The sequence below is a fragment of the Babylonia areolata genome, chromosome 25, assembly GCF_041734735.1.
Source record: "Babylonia areolata isolate BAREFJ2019XMU chromosome 25, ASM4173473v1, whole genome shotgun sequence".
NCBI classification, from domain to species: domain Eukaryota; kingdom Metazoa; phylum Mollusca; class Gastropoda; order Neogastropoda; family Buccinidae; genus Babylonia; species Babylonia areolata.
In genome coordinates this window covers 17,918,626-17,944,637 of record NC_134900.1, presented here as the reverse complement: position 1 = coordinate 17,944,637, position 26,012 = coordinate 17,918,626, and the positions used below count along the sequence as shown (strand labels likewise).

General features: G+C 40.2%; 1 protein-coding gene across 4 annotated transcripts in view; it reads right to left on the bottom strand.

The window, feature by feature from the left end:
• Positions 1 to 15,094, bottom strand: part of LOC143299471 (uncharacterized) — a 39,009-nt gene extending 23,915 nt beyond the window's left edge. For 2 of the 4 annotated variants that reach the window (XM_076612690.1, XM_076612691.1), the window contains exons 1-6: positions 13,514 to 15,094; positions 10,805 to 10,828; positions 6,606 to 6,781; positions 3,772 to 3,992; positions 1,128 to 1,285; positions 184 to 272 (exon numbers count right to left, since the gene is read on the bottom strand). In XM_076612690.1, the coding sequence (XP_076468805.1) occupies positions 184 to 272; positions 1,128 to 1,285; positions 3,772 to 3,992; positions 6,606 to 6,781; positions 10,805 to 10,828; positions 13,514 to 14,326 (1,481 nt within the window). In that variant the 5' untranslated portion in view covers positions 14,327 to 15,094. Of the gene's footprint in view, positions 1 to 183; positions 273 to 1,127; positions 1,286 to 1,542; positions 2,218 to 3,771; positions 3,993 to 6,605; positions 6,782 to 10,804; positions 10,829 to 13,513 lie in introns of those variants that run through there. The other 2 variants (XM_076612693.1, XM_076612694.1) reach the window with 2 other exon arrangements.
• Positions 15,095 to 26,012: the final 10,918 nt, after the last annotated feature.

The window sequence follows — 26,012 nt, the reverse complement described above, 5'->3', positions numbered from 1 at the left end:
TGTAGTAAAGGGTAGTCCCTGCTTGAACTAGCATACTGTTGTGAGACAAGGCCTGCTTGCACAAAACCTTGCTTCAATTGGCATACTGTATTATGGCATACTATGACTGGATCTGCTTATAGATGTAAGTCATATCATATCTGAATCAATATTTATATGTATATATACTGATGTGTGGCATACCGTTCTTCCTTTTTGGTTTCAATACAATGCTGAATTATATCCCGGATCTCAGAAATCTCCACCTTTTCCAGGGCTTCAGGAGGGATTCCCTGAAACATTGAAAAAAAAACCCAGAAGAGGTCATGGGCATGTTTCCCTTATATTTCCATCAACTTTGAATTTAGACACACAAGCTGAAACATGTAGAATAACTATTAAGTACAAGATTAAAAAAAAAAAAAAAAAAAAATAATCATGAGCTCCTTCAAATATTATCAAAAACAATGGCACTAGTTTGAAAGCACACAAGCTTCCCTGCACACATGCACAAACACACATGCAGACCCTCTCACACAATATCTACCAAGATATGTCTGTGTCATACTGATAACTTATGTCAGTCATGATAACTGGTTTTCTTTTCTAATCAGACTTTACTGAGAATGAAATATTCTAACAACTGAAATTAAATCAAACAATAGAAAAATATAAAACATATATGCAGAACTCCATTTATGCAGAAATGAAAATAAGACTGGGAAAATAAAAATCAAATTACATATTTTGCCAAACATCTAAAAAGTAGATGACTGCTACTCCGGCAACCAAGAATATTTTTCATCCTAAAAAGTTACTGAGAAGATGCAGAGAAAGGCAAAAGACAGCTCTGAGTACAACAATACTGCATTATAAGAAAGCTACTATAGCTTTAATTCATCAGCTACATAAAACAATGTGGATCTTTATAAAAGAGAATTATTGGAGATTTTATCCAAACTATTAAAGACAATGTGCATAATTATCTATAAAGGCTTACTTGAACTTTGATTCATCCACTGAAACTGTAACTGCAATATGCATCTTTACAAACTTACTGGAACTTTAAAGTTGGTTTAACTGAAACAATTTTCAAGCAACAAATCAAGAAGTTGTACATAACAACAGTGACTCCACAAAAATATTACCGTGGTGACGCGCTTGTAGATCTGCGCTGCATTGGTGCATTCCTTGTATGGGTACTCTGAAGAAGCCATCTCCAGCATACACATGCCAAAGGCATACACATCCACAGCCTCATCATAATGCTCCTCGTACATCTCTGGAGCCATGAATTCCGGCGTACCTACACAACACAAAGGATGGCCTTGTGTGACCCCTGGCTAAGGAGGAGAGGCGATGATGGCAGAGTTTTTGCCAGGCTGATGGAAGGTGGCAAGCGACTGGCTCCACAGCTCTAGAAAGGGAAAGTAAGTCATGGGCAAGACGATTAGTCAAGACCTGTCACATCACCTCCACTCTGCTGGCTGCAAAATGATACATGTGTACATTAACTGTTCAGTTTACTACTTACGACCGTTTCATTACTCTGACAATCCTTACCTCACCTCCTGTAGCCTATGTGGAGATTTCTTGCAGAGCTATGTGTTGAAACAAAAGAAACAAAAGACAAAGAGAAAAGAATTAGAAAATGTAGTATACATAATACCCAAGACCAAATCACCTATAGTTATCCCAGAGATTAAAATTCAATTTTAAAATTGCAAATCTTACAAAACTAAAGAAAAAAAAGACACACTAAGATATACTACAAATGACATGCTTTAGAAAACAGTCTGCTCTCAATTATGCACTTTAGAAATCTTGAAAATGTAACAGGAGTAAAAGAAGAAATATGGAGAAGAGGAGGTAAAGAGATGAAAGAGACAGAGATGGAGAGAGACAGGAGTAAAAGAAGAAATACGGAGAAGAGGAGGTAAAGAGATGAAAGAGACAGAGATGGAGACAGGAGTAAAAGAAGAAATATGGAGAGATGGAGAGAGAGAGAGAGAGGGTGGGAGGAAGGAAGAGAATAACTAAATCATCAGCATGATAACACATCAGATTGTGGCAATAATTTTGTGACAGGTCCTCAAGCCATTTACTGTATAATGCATAATGAGACACCAAAACTAATATTCTGAAATGACAGAGACAGATGGGAAATCACCAATAATCACACATAGTAAACTGTCCCTGGTTGAAGAGCATATTACCAGAGCACACAAACATGTGCATGTGCAACCGGAACACTCCCCCCCCCACCCCCCCTCCCCAGTACATGTCACAGTCCATTTTGGTGGACCCATCATGCTTTCTTCTGCATTTTGGTCTCCCAGTCCTACCATCACCTCCCTCATCCTCCTACTGCCAGAATCACCCTTCAAACTGTACAGCATACACATATCTTGTATGTAATAACTAATATTATTATATGTGATTAGGTATATGATTAGCTAACAAACACTTCATATCCACTATCTTTATCTTAATACCACTGGTTGACTGGTAATAAGCTGAAACAAAATAAAGACACGGTTAAGAATAACAGGTCTTTCATACCTGCACTTCAGCACATGAAAAAAATAAGTTTCTTAAAAAAATCATATGAGTGTATAGCAGTAGGCATGTCAAAGTTACAAGACACTGCAGAGAAAAAATTTATACACAACCAAAACCCAACCCAAAAACAGATCTATATGTATATAAAGCCCAACTCACAACAGCATCTAAGATCAGCAATATGACTTTGAGGTACAAAAGTACATTTATTCCAAATCCAATGCTTGATGATAATGATGATATGGATACTTATAAATCATATAATGCTTGCTTCAGTATAACATATATCAAAGAATACTGGGGCACCATTTCCGAGAAAGACTGAACCAGCTGCCTGCTGATAACTCCTTTAACTTGTTTAAGACGGAAGACACTGACATAATTTCTGATGCTAGTGTTGAATTAAAATCTTAATTTCAAGCAAAACTTGCACCACATAATGCCATGAATTTTTAAGTTAATTCTGACTTAATCATTAATGAATCTGTGAAGTGACACACCTAAATTCAACTCAGCAACTCTATCTCTTGTTGAGTCTCTCTCTCTCTCTCTCTTAATTTTTTCTTTTATTTTTCTGTGTTTGTTTTTCTGATCATTCTGTCTTGTGTATAAGATATATATATATGAACAAGCATGCTTAAAAAAAAACAGGGGATATTTTACAATCACCCCCTAACTTCTTTCATCCCGCAAACTTTTTTGTTTGTTTTTTCAATTATCTTTGTTCTTCATTATGGAGAATATCACAATAAAAACACACAATATAATACTTACCTGATGGTTATCAATTCTTAAAAATTACTGTCAGGTCATGTATCTAACAAACTCTTGTCAATTTTATCACACTGACCTCATTAAATTGGAAAATATAATGAACAATAACTTTAATAACTGATTAATTAAGTCAAGACAGTATCAACTAATGTTCTTGTCCAGAAAAGAAATATTTGCTAGTTCTCTTTTTTTCCTAATAAATATTTGAAGAGATTAATTTCAAAGAAAAAGGGAAGAGTAAGAAAACTTCTCAAAAGAAAAATATACAAACTACAAAGAGAGGGAGAGGGAGACAGGCAAACAGAGACTAAAGTGACAGAGACAAAGACAGAGACAAAGCATCAATGAACAAAAACCTTGCACAAAAGCTCCACACACAAAAAAAAAGGAAACAAGAACTCAAAACAGCGCATGTTCATGATTCTGTGGTCCTGAACACACAGCTGCCCAACATACCTATAACACTCTTGGCAAAGGATTTGTTTTTCAAAGTGGCCAGTCCCAGATCACCAATCTTGACGGAGCCAGTGGTGCCAGTGATGAAAATGTTGTCACACTTCAGGTCACGGTGGATGACGGGAGGTGTGCGAGTGTGCAGAAAGTACAGTCCTTTCAGGATCTGACGGCACCAGTTCTTCAGCACTTTCAGGTTGATCTTCTTGAATCTCTTAATGTAGCTGTTGACAAAAACAAAAGCTGGTAAATGATTAAATAAATACTATTATTTATGGAAATAAAGTACTAAACTACTGTGCATGAAAACAGTGTATCACTATAATTATGTGCATCTACTACAAATTATTATAATATATATATATATATATATATATATATATATATATATATATATATATATATATTGCAACAAAAATAACACCAATATAACAAGTATAACTGCAGTAATGTCACCCTTAAATTTGTTGCATTTTTTTTTTTTTTTAGACCACTGTCACATCTGTGACATTTGATCAAGTCTTGACTTTCAAAAGGGTTCATACTATAGTCATGTAGCCAATAATATTATAACAAGTAAAGGTGAGCTGATGAAAAGAAGAACAAGAGGTAAAGCCATCAAGACTCACTTGTGCTTCGCTTTATCCAGTAAAGGAATCATGAGGAGGAAAAAAAAAAATCGTTGAAAAGTGCTTTGTATTGAATATGATATATAAATTTTTATTTTTTTTATTTTTTTTTTTAATTCAAAAAAGGCATGCGAGCGGGATCGAACCACGCATGTTCAGTTCCGATGCAAGCAGACTAATCCCCAAGGCTGCGGCACATCTGACGTCAAATGATTAAATTTAAAACTTTAAACTATGTTGATGTTTTCTCCTTCATGCGAAAAACTGATGTGATTGTTGTGGACATAATCACCCTGTTCAAATCATGTTTTTTTGTGTGTTTTATCATCTCTCGATTATTCTTTTATTTCTGCTGTATAGGAGACGTTGCCATCTCCAAGCACATCGCAACACATAGTAGATTTCTAGATCTGCACAAACCAGTCTATAACGGGCTGAAAGAAACAATCGATTCATTTTTTCTTTTATATGTTCATTCAAGTTAATTCAGAGTCCACTTTAGAATATTTATATGCAGTAAATACATCGATTGTGTTGTGAGTATCACTGTATGTGTTCTGTCCAGAATTTGTGTTTCTTTCCTTTTGACTGTGAACAAGAAACATGAGGTCATGTCGTCTTCAAACATAACCTTCCTTCATGACAGCGAAACTCAGTGGAAAATAGTTTTTAGAATTTTCGGATTTCGGAACACATCAACGAAATAAATCAATGATTCAGAAATGCAGCTTAATTCGGCAGACTTACAACCGTTATTGGTATAACTGTGAAGATTTCTTTAATACTATGTTTAAGCCAATTTTGGTATTGGCAGACAAAGTATTTCCAGAGAAAATGACAATGTTAAAGTTTACCACGGACACACACACACACAACTGAACACCGGGTTAAAACATAAGACTGACTTTGTTAACACAAGTGAGTCAAAAACCATCATTTGGCAGAACTGGTTAGGCTTAGGCATTCAGATCCAGTGTTCTTCAGTGATCAGAGTTCAAGGCCCTGCTTCTAGCATGGTGTTGTGTCCTTGGGAAAGGCATTTACTCTGATTTTCCTCACTCCATGGTGTGAATATGTACCCGACTTTGGCTGGGGAAGGTTAAAACAGCGGAAGGAGAGGATTGGGCACTGCCTTCTTATGCTGAACCCTTGACACAGTGGATATGAATTAACTGTCCCAATGGCTATGGACTTTTTTTTTTTTTAAACCTTTAAGTTAACTTTTCTATTTTCGCAATGGTGATGTCAATAAAGGCTTTATTTATATTATCATTCCACCTAGTCTGGTTCCCATACCACTTGCTGCTGCTGAGAAATTGCTGAAGCTTACCACAATGCCCTCACCTTCCTCAACAAAACACACACAAAGACATGTGATGTGACATACAGTATATATATATATATATATATATATATATATATATATATATATATATATCCACTCTGACTGGGTGGTGACATAGACACTGACATTGCTTGAATGAGAGTCTCATTTTGTTTACATCGGTGACTAGTACAGAGTGGAGGTGATGTTTTTTTTAATTGTTTTTTTTATTTTTATTATCAAACTTGTTTGACTGTGTTTGTCATTTTCACAGAGAATGCTATCACTGAACTGCATAACAGTATAATATGCATGCACACTTTATCAATGTTACCACTTAATTTCTTTGGAATGATAAAGTGATTCAGATTCTGATACTGCCACCTAAAACAAATAATAAAATGGTGTGCACAATTTCTCAAGTAAATATACAGCTCTTGAAAGAATAATGATAACAGTAGATGCCAACAAATGAACGATCTCTTTTTTCCATATATATTTGAAAGGACAGTCAAGCAGTGTTCCTAGTCCTACATGTATCATATATAAATATATTTTTTTATGTGTGTGACGTTTCTGGAAAATGGGATGGGGGAAGGGGCCCAGTTCAAATGGGATGGAGGAAGAGAAGGGGTTGTCCAAGGACAGATGGCAGATAGGATTGGATGGAAGACGCAAACCAAGTTCTACTTCTCATACCCTTATCAGAGCTTGAAAAGCCCAGATCACATGTCACAGACTCACTTTGCTTGAAACACATACTGTGTATCCATGTATGAGACACAAACCATACACCAGTTTTTAACAACTGCAAAAAACAACAAAAACAAACAAACAAACAAAAAAAACCCACCTGAAAAAAAAAAAAAAAAAATGATACTTACGTTTTAAGAGTTCCTGATGTCATGAGCTCTGTCACAAGGATAATCACTTTTCGATTACGATGGTTCTGCTCTTCCCAGTAATCAAAAAAGCGAACAATGTTTGGATGTTGCAGTTCTTTCAACATCTCTGCTTCTTCTTTGAACCTCTGCCTCTCACTTTTGTTCCACTTTTTATCCTGCAACAAACAGTACAATTACTTGGTTAGAAAAAATAAAACCGTTGACATAAGACGATAATTTTACAAAACACTATTTACTTAGTCATTTCAAACACTCAGTCATATTCACACACACACACACTGAACAAACAACAATGATAATTAACAACCAAAATAGACTGTATGGCACAACACACAAGTAATGAAGTACACATTGCAAGCATTAAACACACACGCAAATATATTTACTATACACACATCATGCAGCTCATGATACATTCTTCTGTAACATTCCTATGTAAGGAGAATGAAAATCATAGAAACTGAGCAGATATCAGGTCTGGATAACAGAATCAAATGTCTGTCTCATGATCCTATTAAAGTTTGGTGGGTTTTTTTAAATGAAAAATTATTTCACAATGAAAAAAAAATTGTGACAAATATAATAAAATTTTATCAATTCTGAAAGGGTGAAAAGCGGTGGTGTATAAACTATAATAATCGCAGTTTTTGGTAGTTTTGTTTCTCAACTGGTGAACAACTCATGATTGACTAAGTGACTTAGTCTAAATTTGTCATGCAAAGTACACTATTTTTCTTTGTTTTTTTCAAGCCAGAATATATCAGTTGCAGTCATACTCATTAAAAGTAAAGCAACAAAAATAATATGCACAACAGTGAAAACAAAAAGAAAAAAGTTTTTCTCTTTTTTGAATTGAAAGGCAAGTATCTTTCATTCTTTGTGCCATAAGGCATATCTAAAAAATATTGTGACCGACTCATCAATAAACCCCCAGTCCCATACAATTTTAATTTATCAAACAAAACATGCAGTAGTGTATCTTTAACATAAATAAACAATTAAAATTTAAATATAAATCATTTGAGTAAACTTTTATGATTTAAAAAGCACAATGTCAAATCTACTAAGTGTAATTTCATGATAAAAAAAATATGGTGCAAATAAGAATTAACAAAAAGACACTTCTTCCTTTTTCATTTGCTGTTGTTATTGTTTTTCATTAAATACAAGAATACAAATTTTTATGCTATTGTTCTGACTGTCAAGTTTCAAAACAAAACCATGTTTTTAATCCAAGGAATGACAAAGCAAACCTGATAAAACCATTTTAATGAGAATGAAGAGGCTGAAGTACATACACACATGTATCAAATGTTCTGCAACTGTTTTTAAAAATGTAATGATTACTGCACTGTTTTTATTAAATTATGGTCAAACCATTACCATAATTTTACAAGCTATCAATGACAGTCTTTCGTTCCGTAATCATTATTTTTTTTACTTTTTAGTCTTTCTTTTTTGTCATTTTTTTTATAATTACAAACTATACAATTCTACTGACAGTGACACAGATATCTAAAAATAAATAAAAAATTTTATAATAAATTAATGTAAGCGTACCAAGATTATTTAACAATAAAGAATTACACTGCAACAAGTCACACACACACACACAAACACACACTGCAAAAGCAGCAAGCTCATGCCCCATCCGACCCAAATGAGGCGAGCAAAAATGGAAGCATACTGAACACATGTTTCAACTTCAAGCTAGCTGACAAAGTGATATGTTATCACCCACAGCAACAACATCATGATATGACCTATTGTGCCACAATGCCATTTCTAGATGTAGTCCAGGGAACTCATTAATTTTTTTCACAAATAAACATTTTATAAATAATTTGATATAAATCATAATTCATAAAAATCTGAGTGGCAGAAAAATAAGTCACCCCCTGAAGTGTCACCTACATCTGCTAGTTATATTATCAGGTAAGAATGGCCAGTCACTGATTAAAAAATAATACAGGTAACAAATTAAAATAGACCAGTGCAAATTAAGCAATATGTTCCAAGGGCTATGACTATGAGTAAAGATCATCATGAATGTGACTTTTTCCAGTTCCACCCTTACAAATTATGTTCATAGAGTTCGTTAGCCTAGGCTTCTCAAGGCTCTGCAGGTTGCAAATATGCAAGACACAGATCCACTCATCTGGCCTGGTGAACTGTATGAAAACATGATATTTACATATACTGGCAGAGTCATAGTATACATACATGTATACAGAACATGTAAGTTTTGCAGGTGTTTTTTTCATGTGAATATGATTTTATGGAACTGAAACTGAAGATAACTGAAAGTGACCAGAAACAGTCATAGAAACACACTCCCTAGGTTACTGAGATGGGGGAGTGGAACTAACTGAACTTTCACAACGTTACACATGGTGGTAAACTGAGGAAAGCTCTTGCTCCCGAAACAGATGGTCACGAAACAGATGGTCACGTGGAATCTCAGACAGGTACTGAGGTACACCACTGGTAGACCTACCCATACATGTATGAATAATCAGCCAACTATCGTACTAATCAAGTAACAACCCTACAACACACACAAAATAATCCCCACATCTTTCTTTCATTTCCTCAAGTCAAATGAAACAATTCAACAAGTAATTTACTTTTTATTATCTTTTAAGCACCCAAGTTATTCTGTTCAAATGCAAATTCATGACATTTATTTTGGACACACTGAGTTTGACTCACAGCAAACAACAGTTAACAACCTGTAGACATGATAATGTGCCAAATTTTTAGCTTGATCAATTCATTTGTGTTTAGATTATGTGTGCACATACAAGTCAAGACCACAGACAATAACTGAATAAGTGAATGTTGTGCATCTCCTCATTCTGGTTCACACACCCTGGGGCATTGCAATTTATGTGCATTGTAACAGAAGGGGAAATTAACTACCGGACAAAGTTAAATAAGCTTAGTGTTCCAAGAAAAAAAGTAATCAGATCATCCAACTGTACAAACATTCCTAAATTAAAACAATTACATTAACATGCCACGATTAATAACAGTACACACACATTTAATCATGAATTTACACTGTGATTTGTATTTAGCGTCATTGCTAACTTGGTCAGGACCTCATGATACTGATTAAATAATTGTCATGAATTCAACTCTGGTTGGCAGCGCTCTCAGTCTTACAGTCACAGTTTCAGTACACTGGATCGGAGACTTAGTAGTTTACAAGTACCTTATGTGAAAACTGTGTACACACACATACATGTAACAGCAATGTATACATGTGTATGTGTATCATATAGACTCAGACTTTAGTCCTCTAGCTCAGTCTATGGGTAAGACAATTGAGTCTTCTGCACCATCCCTTCCTTTTCAATTTAGTTTAATTTCTTTAAATTATGCATTCTTCAATTCTTGAGTTACAATACATGGCGGAGGACAATCCATATGCTTATTTATTATCACAACTCAAATTGAACTGATGAAAAACATCAATTGAAAAAATATATTCAAGATTAAAACAAAATGCTACACATGCAAAATGGATCACAACAATAAATAGACAAGCTGGATGCTATACCACAAACAGAACTTTTAATCACATTCTTTTCTGGACCTCTATTGATTAATGCTGTAACTTAATGTAAGTTTACACAAAATTTCCATTTTGCACAATTATCACTAAACTACTTTTACTAAGATACTGACACCATGTATTATTACTATTAAGGTAGAACTAGAAGACAGCTACTGTACTGCACACAAATGAGTGTTGAATCATGAGTGGGTGTGTACATGTATGTGTGTGCACACATCCTCATGCTGTGGATTTGTAATTTTGTTAATTGTTAAACGAATAATTATACTAACACTACTTTGCCATGTTGACTTTTTTCTCAGTATGCTTAAACTTTATTTTCTGTATTATAAGAACTTCTGAAAAACTGTATCCATGATCTAGTAACCAAATTTTACATGGTGCTGTTAGAAAAATTCTGACTTTAATATGATCAGTTACTGAATAATACTTAGCACAAGTTTACTTTCTAGTTTCTACGGTATAATTCATTAACTGATTAAGTTTTGTCCAGCACAGCACACACACACTAAACATCAGCAATAAAAATCAGGAACTTGCAGTGTACATCCTTCATACCACAAAATGTACAGGCTTTAAGCAATTCAGTACTTACGCTAGAGCAGAACACAGGTCTATCCTGCATTAAAGCAAGAAGCAAAAGATTATCTGATTTTAATCTATCTTAATTTTTATGATACATTTTTTATACAGTGCTCTGCAAATGACAAGGATGATAATTTGCAATTCAACATGATGACAGTAATCATGGTAAAACATGAAATTCACAAGATTACCTTCTCCACTGTTACCTCTTAAACTTATATATATGTGTACAGATATATATAAATACATCTATAGATCTAAGCTACTTTAATGAATGACACACTAAGATTCCATGATCAATACATGAATTATCCGGATGAAAAATTAAATGTGAGCATGCAACATTGCAAACATTCATCACACCTTCAGCTGATTAACTGAACACAATAACATATCCACCCTGATATTTATGAACACATTAACTAGTCACAAACACAGATCAAGAAGCACAATTAAGTTGCCATGTCATTAGACATATAATTCTTGGAATTAAAAAACCCCTGACAGTTGACTGCCATGCCCATAAAATTCACAGGCACAGTGACATCCTTTATGACATCACCCCAAAAAAGGGAACTAATTCCGGAAGGCTTAAAATTCACACATTTGGTCCAAAGTGTCATCTCCAGACCATTTTCTTCGTTTGTGACTAAATTTTTGGATATGACCTGGAACACCACTTTCTCTGGTTTTCCATGGCAGTCAAGGGGTTAATTTTAAATCACTGAAACCATTGAAAGTGAAAGCAGATCAGAGTGTTCCACATCAGAAAAAAATATGGACCTGATGATCCCCATCTTTGAGTTTAATTATTATTATAACTATTAACTGATTATGATTATGATTGATATTGTCATTATTATCTCCAAAGACACTGAATGCACAGGGTGCAGCCCTAAAAATGAGTGCTGGCCTCGTGCAGACAGCAGAGTGCCTAACTTCAAAGCAGAAAGTGAATGCCCATGGATGGATTTGATTCCAACAAGGCCTGGGACTTCAAATACCCCTCCACTAGACTTTGCATAGAGTGGTAGTCTGAGCCTTGTACTGAGTGGTGTCCTATTCTATTAGAATTTCAGATGAGACAATAAACCGAGGTCCTGTGTGTATCATGCACTTACCATATGTATGTAAAACTAAAAGATTCTACAGCAACAAGACGGTTGTCCCTGGGAAAATTCAGCAGGAAAATTGATTTGCTGTCCCAAATTGTCAGAAACAAAGATGATCAAGAGAGGCAGAATGTTTGAAACAGCTGGCTTCTTTTCTTTTTTTATTGTATTAATTCTAATTTTTATTTTTTGGTTTTCCTATTGTGCATATAAATCATAATGGCACTTCATTGTACAGTGCTTGGTTGAAGCAATGGAGGCTGTCAACTGAAGAAATGGAGGACAGCACATTTGCTGCTTTTGTCTGTAGACGTCAACTGCCTTGGGCATTGCTTGCGATCTCACGATGCACATACCCAAGATCCAAGACAGACGCAGAACTCTCCAGTGGCCTACTGGCCAAAACTGTGTCACTGGCAGACTCAGAGATATATTTCTAAATTATAAAGTTCTATGAATGGAGGTGGAGGAATGTGAGGACCAGGGCAATCCTGGAAATTAGTTCAATATTTCACTGTAACATGTTCAAGAACATCTGTTTTCTTACTGAAGTGTCAGTGGTTGTCTAGTGTTCACATACGAAAATTTAAATGCTGATCTGTCAGGTGTTACATGTGTTACTGTCACTAGGATACCTTCATAGTCAACTAAGAAAGTTACATGCAAATATTGAAAAAATATTGTTTTAATAACAGAGTGGTGAAAACTGGACTCCTGATTCTTTAAACAGCAAGTTTCAAACAAGGCCATCTGAATGCTTCCATACCATACTGAATTGAAAATAAAATTAAAAATACAGAATATAACAGACTGGAATAGAATAGAAAATTAGAATACATGAACAGAATCAAGCTGAATAGAATATATATACCAAGTGTACTGGGATCAAAACCCTCAGAAACTGTCAGATTCCTTGAGGTCATTGTGACTGTTTTTACTAATTTTAGGCTTGTGGGAAATGCTATCAATTTTCAAATTCGCCAGGAAACTAAGTTTGGGCCACATTAGTTACACAATCCTAACTAGGCTATAAAAGGATGTGTGCATTTGAGCACAAACAGCATACATGTAATCACAGTAATGCATACTGTGTATTTAAAAATAAACACAGAACCAGTAAAATAAAAAGATCAGAACGTCTCTCTGGAGAGCTCTCTGTGTGTCACATACACATGTATGCACACATACACACACACTGACACAGTCAAACACCTGCATTATATGATGTAAACACACTCATACACACAATGACATAAAAGATCTATGGATCCAGTACATACACACATGCAACATATATATACTAAGAACTTATTAATCATGTTACATTTCGAACTTCAAATTAATCAGAAGATCAAATGTTCTGCCCCCATGGTATCCTGTTTTCATCGTTGGTTGGGTTTGCTTGTTTGGTAGTCTGTTTTGGTTGGCTGTGTGATTTTTGTTAACTGAAATGAGTCTGTTTTCATATATGACTGTTAATCATCATTTACTACAATTGATTTTCACATGCTAACAAATACTGAATATCACTCGAAAGCAATAAACTGCTAAGGTTACTTGTGAACCAACATTATATTAAGTTTAAAATACTGTATAAAGTTACAAACCTGCAGTTCACACCATGCCACAGCTACACCTAGTTCTGTGTCTAGGCCTTTGTACACAGTCTTGAAGGAACCGCGTCCAATCTCAAAATCAAATTTCAGAAAACGGTTATCAGGTGAACTAGCAACAGCCTTTTCTTCTACTTCATCAACCTTTTGAGCCTGCTGTATATCTTTGATTTCACCTTCCAGCTGAAGCTTAATCCCTGTATCTGACAAAGCACTATCAATGGTGATTGTTTTTCTGTGCTCAGTTGTACCATCTTCAGATTTTATCTCTTTATCATGCACAGTTTGAACGTCTTCCTTTTCCACTAAATGTTCATCCTTGGATTTTTTACTTTTTTTAATTGATTTTTCTTCGATGTCATGAACAGGCTCTTCTGATCTCTCCCTAAACTCAACACTTTTAGTCCTTGCTTTACTCAGTTCCTGAGCGTTAGTGTTTTTTTCCCTGGCATGCCCTGTGATTTTCTCCAGAATAGCAACAGGCAACTTTGTGACCTGGAACCGGGATGTTCTCTTCACTGTTGAAGTGCCTTCACCACCATGTGCATGGTCAGCTTTTTTACTGCTGTCCTTGGTAGCTGATTTTGTTCGTTGTGTCACTGATGTGTTCTTTGTCGTGTCTTCTTGTGCTTCACCTGCAGCTGCTTTTTCTGCACCATGTACACGTCGTTCTTTCTTTAGGCTGAATCTCTGTCCCATTTCTCCAGAAGTCCTCCTCATACGAGTCCTTTTTGATTTTACATGTTCACCATTGTTTTCGGAGGGAAGATCTCCATTCATAGATTTCTCAAAATGAGTCTTGCTCATCTTGAATTTGACAGTCAATGCACTTTACAAAAAAATCCAACATGAATTAATACTTCAACGAATACGATTCGTTTTCCTTTGATGCAGTTCTAAGAGCCGCCAAGTCCAACGCAGTTTCTGAATATGAATCCAGGTGATTCTCGTCATTGTTTATTCTTGTTCTTTATGTTCACCTTCTTTCCACTGACTATACAATTGCTATTCACAGAGTTTTTGAAAACTGTGGCGTTTACATCGTGCATATACTATGTTAACTCGGAAATAGACCAAGCTACATGACAAACGTGTACGTGCGTCGTGTTCTGGATGAAAACGTGGTCCAATGACTGTGACACTGCTGAAGTGTTGTCAAAAATACAAGTTTCTTGCAGAAAGTTCGAAACAAGGTACTGTTCCGACAGAAACTGACCGAGTAGGGTAATACGATCGAAAGCCGTATCCACATCCATGATCAATGTTGTGAATTCAAAGCAGCGACGTTTTCTTTTTCATTTAGGACTAGTTTTATTATCTATTTTTTTGTTACACATCCTTTGCCACCTTCGCAGAAGTCGCCCCTCAAGCAAGTCAGTGAGCAACACAGATGGTTTTTCATCTTAAAATATTCTTAATCACTCCAATGAATTCACAGACCATTCTTCAACCACAGCTTATGACGTGAACCATTGTTGATTCTGCCATAGTGTCCAGATCATGAAAGTTTCATTCAAATCCTGGCAGACACTTTGAGAGATCGGCCCCGACTCAGACACAAAACACAACACTATGGCGGACCATTCCCGCAAGGCAGTTTGAAAATAGTCCGACACGCAAGTTTAAGATTTGTATATCTGAATGATAGAACGGTAGTAAATTCAATAAAATACATTAAATGCTTGTTCCTTTATCTGCACATGATAACTGTTCAAGTTCTGAAGCTTGTCTTGTTCGATACTTTGTGCTAACATACTGAACTATATTCTGTCTGCCCATTTGTATAGTTGTGCGCCATCGGATATCCGTCTGCGGCGATCGTCTGTCCGAACCGAGACTTGTGAGACTGTGTGTGTGTGAGAGAGATAGATAGAGAGAGAGAGAAACAACAATGCATGAATTTCGTTCAAATAAAGTTTGGGTTAACCTGAACTCGATGGCGAGGCAAAGAATACAACCGGTGCGGTCAAAATGAAATGATTAATTATGCACATGCACATGCAGCCTGAATTTTTTAACGGTGTTGTGCACTGTGATGAATCAATAGCAGAAACAAGTTTTTGATACTGCTGTCGCAAAAGTGAAAATTCAAGCATTGACTGTTGACTTCTTTTTCCGAATTATATTGTTTTGTTAAGGAGCGTGTGTGTGTGTGTTTGTATGTTACTGACATGCGCTCTCTCAAATCCGTTGCGAGGATTGTCTGATTTTGATCCTGAATAAATACGTACATTGGCTGAACTGCAAGAGGTACGTGCACCAAAGACGAAGTGTATATCACTATAGTCCTTGCCTGTAATTTCTCGTTATATATACTTAAAGAAAAATATATCAGCTTCCCAAATTGTTTATTCAGGGATGGCTACCTCGATTTCTGTCTCTGAAGTCAGTCCCCTTTCCCTCTTCAGTCTCTATGATCCACTACATGTGTGTGACGGTGTGTGTGTGTGTGTGTGTGTGTGTGTGTGTGTTCAACACAAGTTGTGTGCACTGTGTTTGTGTGCGTGTGTGTGAATTACTAACAAGTGTGTCTTGCCTCAATCAGTTGAGGAAAGAAGTGATAATTTATCATCTCAGTTTATCCTGTACTGTAATGGTCTCTTTCAAGGTAATAAATTTCTCACTAATTTGCCTGTGTCTGTATGTCGATATGTCTCTTTCTATGTCTGCCTGTCTCTCTGCATTTATTTTTTCCAACACTCGATCAGTGATTCTCGGTGGACAGCCGCTTGCCACTCCGGGTAACATTCATTCGCGGCACCGACCGGGCCGTACTGTCACACTGTGACACACACACGCACACACACACACACACACACACACACACACACACACACACTGACGCGCGGGCGCGCGCGCGCACGCACAAACACACACACACACACACTGCACTGGCGAACTGGCGCACGCCGGCGTGGCACTGATGCACTGCACACACACACACACACACACACACACACACCGTCGGTGACTGACACCGCACACACACACACACACACACACACACACACACACTGACGCGCGCGCGCGCACACACACACACACACACACACACACACACACACTGCACTGGCGAACGGACACTGATGCACACACACACACACACACACACACACCGTCGGTGACTGACACCGCACACACACACACACACACACACACACACACACACACACACACACAGTCGATTAACAAACGATGAGCATCAACAACATATATCAAGTTAGGATGAGACGATAAACCAAAGTCCCGAGTGCTGCACGCACCCCCGGGCGAATCACTGAAAAAGAACCCATGGCAATACTTGAGAAATGTTGTCCTCAGTCTGGCAAAAGTAGAAGAAATCCACTGATAAGTACACAAATATATACTGATTTGCATGCACTCATGGCCTGGCGTCATTCAGTGATGTGTTGTGTATATAGACGGATTTGTCCGAATGAAGTGACGCCTCAGCTCACTCCTTAAAAGAAACAAACTGATGCTGGCAGGGAATTCCACACTGGAATGGTTCTTGGGGAAAACTGAGCTATGATTGTATCATGTGTTTTTGTCAGTGTGGCAACTGTTGTCTTGCGGTTGCATTCCGCCAGTGCGGGTGGTGCCACGGAGAGGGTACTGTTCCGATAGGATGTCAACTAGGACTTCCTGCTCTCCAGCTGTGGGTACGCACTACCAAATCTACTGGCGGTCTGTCTGTCCCCGCCGCGTCTATCTCTTTTCCACTGTCTGTATTTGTCTGTTTCACCGCGGTGGCTCTGTGGGTGGGAAAAGGTCTCCGGCTGATGCCGCCATGAACGTGGCGGTCAGTCTAGTGGGTTGCTCTTGGGAAAGCCCAGAGAGACTGTTCCATTTTGAACCGTGAGAAACTTCTGCGCATTGTTTGTTTGGAAATGATGCTAATATTCGTTTGATTAGCAAAGGATCGTGCTCTGCCTTTCATGCTACACTCCGGCACGGTTGCTCCCTCTCTCTCTCTTTCTCTCTCAGTGTGAGGCGATAAGTGGCGTGATGGCCTTGTACCTGGTTTTAGAGGTACGCTTTTACTTTCAGTTTCTTTGGATTTAAGAATTTCCCAGACTGATGTAGACCGCTCGTTGTTGTTGCGCTACTAGCAAGCCTGTCAGCTCGCTCATTTCCCTTTACCCAGCATGACTATGGGAGTGTGTCCATGTACTGTAATCTCACTGTGAAAGTCAGTTATGCATCGCCTCATGCCACTCTGGGTCAGTTCCCCATTCCAATTTCTTTTCTTTCTTTTTTTTACATGAGGTTCATTAAGTCAGTCAGAATCATGTCATGTTGATTTGTAAGCGCGCGAATACATCAGTGACAGCCGCTGGACAGCATGTGTCACAGCTCAACTTCCATTGTCAGACTGAAGGTTGTCACTTTGCATTGACGCGGTATTCTCTTCCGTAATTGTTGTTGTTGTTTTTGTTTGTTTGTTTGTTTCGTTTTCCTTTGCAGTGAATCCCCGACCAAATTGATCTTTGGTGACTGAGCCATCTGTGTTTTTGATGATGTCCATTTCTGCACGGCTGTTTTCTTGTCTACGATGAGTAGCTTGACCTCTGCATCATTATACTGACTGCCCTCTGGCCATTCCCGACCACGTCAGTCTTCCAAGAGTCGGTGAAATGAATGTGTATAAGGGATCACTCACACACACATACATACACACACACTCAGTGACTCATAAACACATCACACGCATGCACATCAAACACATACATATCACACACACACTGACACACACACAAACACACACACACACACACACACACACACACACACACACACACACACACTAAAAACACTTATAGTGAATAGACGTTAAAAACACTTATAGTGAATAGACGTTAAAAACACTTATAGTGAATAGACGTTAAACTGAAGAAGAAGACACACACACACACACACACACACACACACACACACACACACACACACACACACACACACCTTCCTTGTCCTCTCCGTCCCCGCAACACTCAGTGTTGGTTCCACGCCAGAAAGTCATAGTCGTCAATGAGAAAGGGGAAAAAAAACAACCCAGCTAACAAGACACAGAGAGTCACATACACACACACACACACACACATACGCGCGGCGAAGGGAACGGACAAGTTTGGGGTCAGAATGTGGTGCTACATTAAGTGGTGAGAGTGCAGTCTTCACCTCCTCTCTCCCCCCCCACACCCCCACCCCCCATTCCTTTCCCCCTTCTCCCTGTCTGTCTGTCTGTCTCTGCTGCTCCTCTTCACCAGCCTGTCTCTTTCTCTACTTTGTTTGTGTAATCCTGTTTTCTTTTGTCTGCCTGCCTGCCTGTCTGTCTGTCTGTCTGTCTGTCTGTCTGTCTCTCTCTCTCTCTCTCTCCTGACTCTTACTCTAGTCTTCTCTCTCTCTTCTCTCTCTTTCTCTCTCTCCTCTCTCTCTCTCTCTTTCCTCAGCCTGGTCGCTCTCCCCCCCCGTCTCTCTCTCCACCTGTTTTCCCCAAACTGCCATCCCACCTCCAGCATCTAGCCCTGCCCCCCGACCCCTCCCCCCACAACCCCTCTCTCTCTCTCTTCCCATTCTCTCCTCCTCCGTGATCGATTTAGCCCCTTCCATCTCTCTCCACTAATCTACTCCACCCGGGCACACGCACGCACGCACGCACACACACACACACACACACACACACACACACACACACACACACAGGATATACAATATACAACAACAACAACAACAACAACAACAAAATATATATATATATGTCCACACACACACACACACACACACACACAAACACGCACGCACGCACACACACACACACACACACACACACACACACACACACACACACACACACACACACACACACACACACAAGCTCCATTCATCCGCACACAGACATATGCAAACGTGCAGACCCTTTCCTGTGGCTGTGGGTCTGTAAGAATGCATGCCAGCCAAAGGCATACATGCGAGATCGAAAACCCAGGCGTGTAATTATGTAACCAGGGAGACTGACAAGGCTGCGCACGCGCAGGCACGCACATGCACGCACTGGCGCGCGCGTGTACACACACACACGCACACACACATACACACACACACACACACACACAAACATACATTCATACACACACACACACACACACACACACACACACACACACACACACACACACACACACACACACACACACACACACACACACACACACACACACACACACACACACACACGGTTTTCTGCTTGGGCCTTCCAGAGGTAGTTACGTCAATGCCTGCTGTATTGTGTAACCTGATCTTGTTGGGTGATGGGAGGAAAAGCGAGCATCGGAATAAAACATAACAATAAACTGAACGACAACAACAAAAAAGAGAGAAAAAAAAACGTACACAGAATGAAGAAGAGAGAGAGAGAGAGAGAGAGAGAGAGAGAGAGGGGGGGGGTAAAGAAGGAGACAAACAGACAGAAAGACAGAGTAAAAGAAAGAGGCGGAGGGAGGGAGGGAGAGAGAGAGAGAGAGAATGAGAAAGAGAGTGAGACTCGGACAGACAGACAGACAGGGAGAAATACGCGTTTGTTCTCATAATGATATCCAGGGAGACAAATTTGCGTACATAAGAGCTAGAGAGTGTGTGCGCTCGCACGCGGCTGAATGCACATACGCAGGCATGCACTTAATCATGCACTACTGTAGTGCATACAAACATATTGCAACACAGTGGAAAAAAAAAGAAAAAGAAAAAAAAAAAGAAAGAAAGAAAAGGTGCACACACACACACACACACACACACACACACACACACACACACACACACACACACACACACACATTTACTACTTCGATTCACTGCACATGCATATCATGTCAGTTAAATGATGTCAGTCAGAGAGGGAATCATCATCTTTTTCCTTCACGTTTCCGTCATAAGTCGGCAATACATCATTCCATCAGTCTTCTTTTTAGCGGCTCAAGGACGGATACACACAGTGACACACACACACACACAAGCAGGCACGCACACACACAAACACACACACACACACACACACACACACACACACACAGAGAAGCGCCAGTCAGCCCTCACACACACACTGACACACGCACGCACACACACACACACACACACACACACACACACACACACACACACAAAGGGGGACTCGGAGAGAGAGAGAGAGAGAGAGAGAGAGAGAGAGAGAGAGAGAGAGAGACTCGGAGAGAGAGAGAGAGAGAGAGGGATTGAGAGAGGGGAAAGATTGAGACAGACACGGAGAACGCACGTGCTTCCGACAGGGTCTCCTCGATCCGTACTGCACCTTACATCATCATGACCGGCAGAGACTGAGGCTCACCGCCCCCCCCCCCCAACCCCCTCCCACACACTACCTCACCCCATCTTCCACCCCCTTCTCGCTCTGTGTCTCTCTCCGTGTTCAGTACATTGAGGCAGGAATGTGTCGCCCACATACAAAATGCCAACCCGGGCCACCACTGTCACATTACAAAATACATACAGACCCCCATCGCCAAATCTCTCTCTCTCTCTCTCTCTCTCTCTGTGTGTGTGTGTGTGTGTGTGTGTGTGCTTTTTCTGTGCGTCTGTCTGTCCAGTGTCTCTCTGTCCACATGACTGTATCTGATTAATTTTTGTGTTAAAATTATGCTTCTCTGCGCGGATGTCTTAGAGTGGGTTGTAATGTGTAGAAACGTTTGTTCATTGTCTGTGTCAGGTTATAAGTTAGCAATGGTTTCGTTTATGTATTGTTCTGATCACTGCTTTTTTTTTTTTTTTTTTTTTTTTTGCTGCCCCGTCATCTGCACCGTTTCAGTGGCATTGCTCCCATGCCGCTCATTCCGAGTTCGTCTGTCACACTCCCAACGTCGGCAGTCCGCAAGGAACCATCGATGTTAGGTCGCCAGGAGGCCACACACCAGAGAGACCCTGCACAGCTGCTGAGTCACTTCGGTGGTGGTCAGTGGTGCCTGTTCTGGTTTAACGTACTAAGGACACCACCTCGAGTACTAAGCCCCCTACTGACGACAATAATGGCTTAGTAGCGGAGCCAGACTGAGTGAGCGTCCCCCCCAGAGTGGAGACCACTGCCACGTCCCTCCAACAACAGCCACCCATTAATCTGCCGACACTGAAGACATTGACAGGACTCACCCCATGCACGGAAGTGGAGGGGTATCGAAACTGAGGTCACCATGACAGCAGAGCATGAAAGGCCACAGACGTTGGGACATTTTTGTTTATATTGGTAATGATGAAGAAGGAGGCGGACGATGACGATGATGATGACGATTTTGCTTTGGAGGGCCATTTTGGTTTGGGACTTCGTGACAAGGTGTTACTCTACACTTCCATTCATAATGATATCCCGGCGTCAACCAGGCCCGAGAGATACAGACACTTGCAGTGTTGGTCAGATAATTAGAGCAACACACCCAAAGACGCACCCGTGAAGTGGATGAGACTCGACTGTGTGGTCCCCCAGTCTCCCCATTTAAGCCCACAGCACACTCAACTCTGGGTAGGAGCTGGCCGCGGGCCGAAAAACCCTCCTCTGCTGCGATTCGAACCTGCGTCCTCTGAGCCGTCAGTCCGCGACGCTAACCACTTCTCCACGGCGGCTGGTATCATTACATTTCTTTAATCAATCGACTCTCTGACTAAAACATACAAACAACCAAACAAACGAAAAAACAAAAACAAAACAGAACAAAAACAACAACTGTGACAAAAACAAACATTTGATTGTTACAATCGGGTACTGATTACCTCAGTATCAACACCGTACTAGTACAATCGGGTACTGACTACCTCAGTATCAACACCGTACTAGTACAATCGGGTACTGACTACCTCAGTATCAACACCGTACTAGTACAATCGGGTACTGACTACCTCAGTATCAACACCGTACTATACTAGAACAATCGGGTACTGACTAGTACCCCAGTATCAACACCGTACTAGAACAATCGGGTACTGACTAGTACCTCAGTATCAACACCGTACTAGTACAATCGGGTACTGACTATCTCAGTATCAACACCGTACTAGAACAATCGGGTACTGACTACCTCAGTATCAACACCGTACTAGAACAATCGGGTACTGACTGTCTCAGTATCAACACCGTACTAGAACAATCGGGTACTGATTGGCTCAGTATCAACACCGTACTAGTACAATCGGGTACTGATTGGCTCAGTATCAACACTGTACTAGTACAATCGGGTACTGACTACCTCAGTATCAACACCGTACTAGAACAATCGGGTACTGACTAGTACCCCAGTATCAACACCGTATGAGTACAATCGGGTACTGACTACCTCAGTATCATCACCGCTACCTGCCCCATTCACAGTTGACTCCCCTCCACCCCCCTCCGACCCCCAACCCTCCCCTCAATCACACCCTCCCCTCCCTTCCCCTACTACCCATGTCAGTTGTGCCTTTTAATCTCCATCTTCCCCTTCCCCCCTCCCTTCACGTCCACCTCCTGCCTTTACTTCCCACCCCCACACACACATGCGCGTGCGCACACAGCGCACACACACACACACACACACCTCTCCTCCCTTCGCCCCTCTCACTACCCTCTCCCCCCCTCTCCCCCTCACTCTCACACCCCAAAAACCTTCCCATTCACAACCCCCACAACCCCCCACACCCACCCCGCCCCTTTCTCCACACACCCACCCCCCTCTCACCCACCTCCCCTTTTCCTCCTCCTCCTCTTCACCTTCCTGTTTCCCCCCCCACCCTCCATCCACTCCCCTCCCCCCCTTCCCCCAAACACCACCACCCAATGACCTGGGTCATCAGTCACGTGGTCCCATGAGGCTCGGGGCACTGAGCTATTTATAGCTCAGTGGTTTCTCTGCCTTAGGGTTGGCCACACACCCGCTTTACAAGCTGGTTACCGACTGATCTAAAGATAGATTAAAAAAAAAAAAAAAAAAAAAATCAAAAATGAAAAAATCAATGCATGCTAACGAAACACTAGAACACTGGGAATAAATGGTGACGGAAAGTGTTGAGTGGATAGAGAGATTGTTTTGTACTAAGTGGGCGTTGGGCGATATAAATGTGCCGGAAAGTGTTGAGTGGATAGAGAGATTGTTTTGTACTAAGTGGGCGTTGGGCGATATGAATGTACCGGAAAACATGATGATTGATAACCGTGACAACACTGTAGATGATTAAACTAACTAAACAAATAAAAGCAAACAGTCCAATCGACTTTAACTCTCTCCATACGAACGGCGAAAGAGACGACGTTAACAGCGTTTCACCCCAGTTACCATCATCAAAATATTGCAAGCGGAAAGATCTAATACTGAAGAGGTGAATGTTGACAAAGAATACCACAATTCTGACGACAGAAGCTAAAGGTTGGGTCATTCAGACACCCACTGGACATCCGAGGGGTCTGAGTAGAGGAGAAGAGAGGACTGGCCGTACTGAGTGAGTTAAAACCAAAACATGAAGAAAAAAAACACCCCCCAAAACAAGAAAAATAAAACATTAAAAAACAAAACAAAACAAAAACTGACACATCAACACTGAACAATGTGTTAAACATTGGCGACTGGACGCTGGAGCAGACGACGGACAGGACAAGAATGCGGCATTCCAGCATCAGTCACGTGTGCCGCCAGGTTCAAAATGCAGTTGGGATTGCGGCCGCGTACCCTAGTAACATTTCCGACATATCTGGTTTTAAAGTGACAGTTCACTGAGCTTACATCTACCGATTAAAGAGACACTCTGCTTTTGTACTCGGTAAACGGTAAAAAACAACAACAACAAACAAACAAAAAAAAACCCCAACTATTTTTATATATTCCAACCGAGTACTATGTAATCATTTGTTCCATTGGTCAGTTATTTAATGACGTATAAGTCGTTTTGTAGGATGGAGGATGCTGTGCTCTAGTGGCATAAAGACGTTTGAAAACAAGAGAACGCTGGCCATTAAGGAGAAGCGTGAGCGAAGGAAGCAGGGCTCAACTTCTGGAGACTGACGTTTTCCCTTGCAACACCTGTGGGAAGTGCTGCGCATCTAGAATCGGCCTCTTCTCCGATTTGAGGACACACACCGACAGATACGCCTGCCTGCCTACTCATCCGTCGGACCGACGGGAGACTCCATCAAGTCGTTTTGTAGCTGTGAATCGTGTGATGACGGTGGTGGTCGCAGTGGGGCGGTGTTGTTGATGTTGGGACGGTCTTTTGAGAGTGCTCTCTAAAATCACATTTTACGAATAATAAACTTTAAACAAAATTCAACAGAGAGAGAGAGAGAGAGAGACAAAGAGACAAAGAGAGACAGAGAAAGAAACACATACTCACACACACACACACACACACACACGCGCGCGCGCGCGCACACACACACACACACACATATCAGTATCACATATATACAGCCACGCACACTGTGACGTACATATGCACATACCGGCGACACCCCCCCCCCCCCGCTCCCCCAGCCACACACAAACACACACACACAAACACAGACACACGTACACACGCCCACTTGGTATTCAATGTGATCTGATTAAAGACTTACACAAAAACAAACACAACGCAAACAAAGCAATGAAATGAAAAAAGTAACTGCATTCCAGCTTCACATAATTTTTTATGATACAAATAAAACACACAGAACACAGGTATAGCTTCTCCTCTAACAACTGTATTCCAGGTTCACATATTACACAGAAATACCAAAAACACACAAAGCTTAGGTATAGCTTCTCTTCTAAAATGCGAACCCTTCGCTTTGATTTAAGAAGATAAAAAAAAAAAAAATCTGTCCATGTATATTGCACAACTCGATATACTGCTGACGTATGCACACACACACAAAAAAAAAAGAAAGAAAAGAAAAAAAAAAAAAAAAAAAAAAGAAGAAAAGAAAAAGAAAAAAAAGAAAGAATAAAAGACAAAAAAGACACTGTTAAAAAATAAAACTAAATACAATTAAATCTGAAGGCCTGACTAGACGGGCGCAATAGCCGAGTGGTTAAAGCGTTGGACTGTCAATCTGAGGGTCCCGGGTTCGAATCACGGTGACGGCGCCTGGTGGGTAAAGGGTGGAGATTTTTACGATCTCCCAGGTCAACATATGTGCAGACCTGCCAGTGCCTGAACCCCCTTCGTGTGTATATGCAAGCAGAAGATCAAATAGGCACGTTAAAGATCCTGTAATCCATGTCAGCGTTCGGTGGGTTATGGAAACAAGAACATACCCAGCATGCACACCCCCGAAAACGGAGTATGGCTGCCTACAGGGCGGGGTAAAAACGGTCATACACGTAAAAGCCCACTCATGTGCATACGAGTGAACGCAGAAGAAGAAGAAGAAGAACGCCTGACTAGAAAGGGACGGAATCGACCAAACGCAGTTTCAAAGCAGCAGTGAAATAGGATACACAATTCACAACCCTCTCCTCCCCCCCCCCCC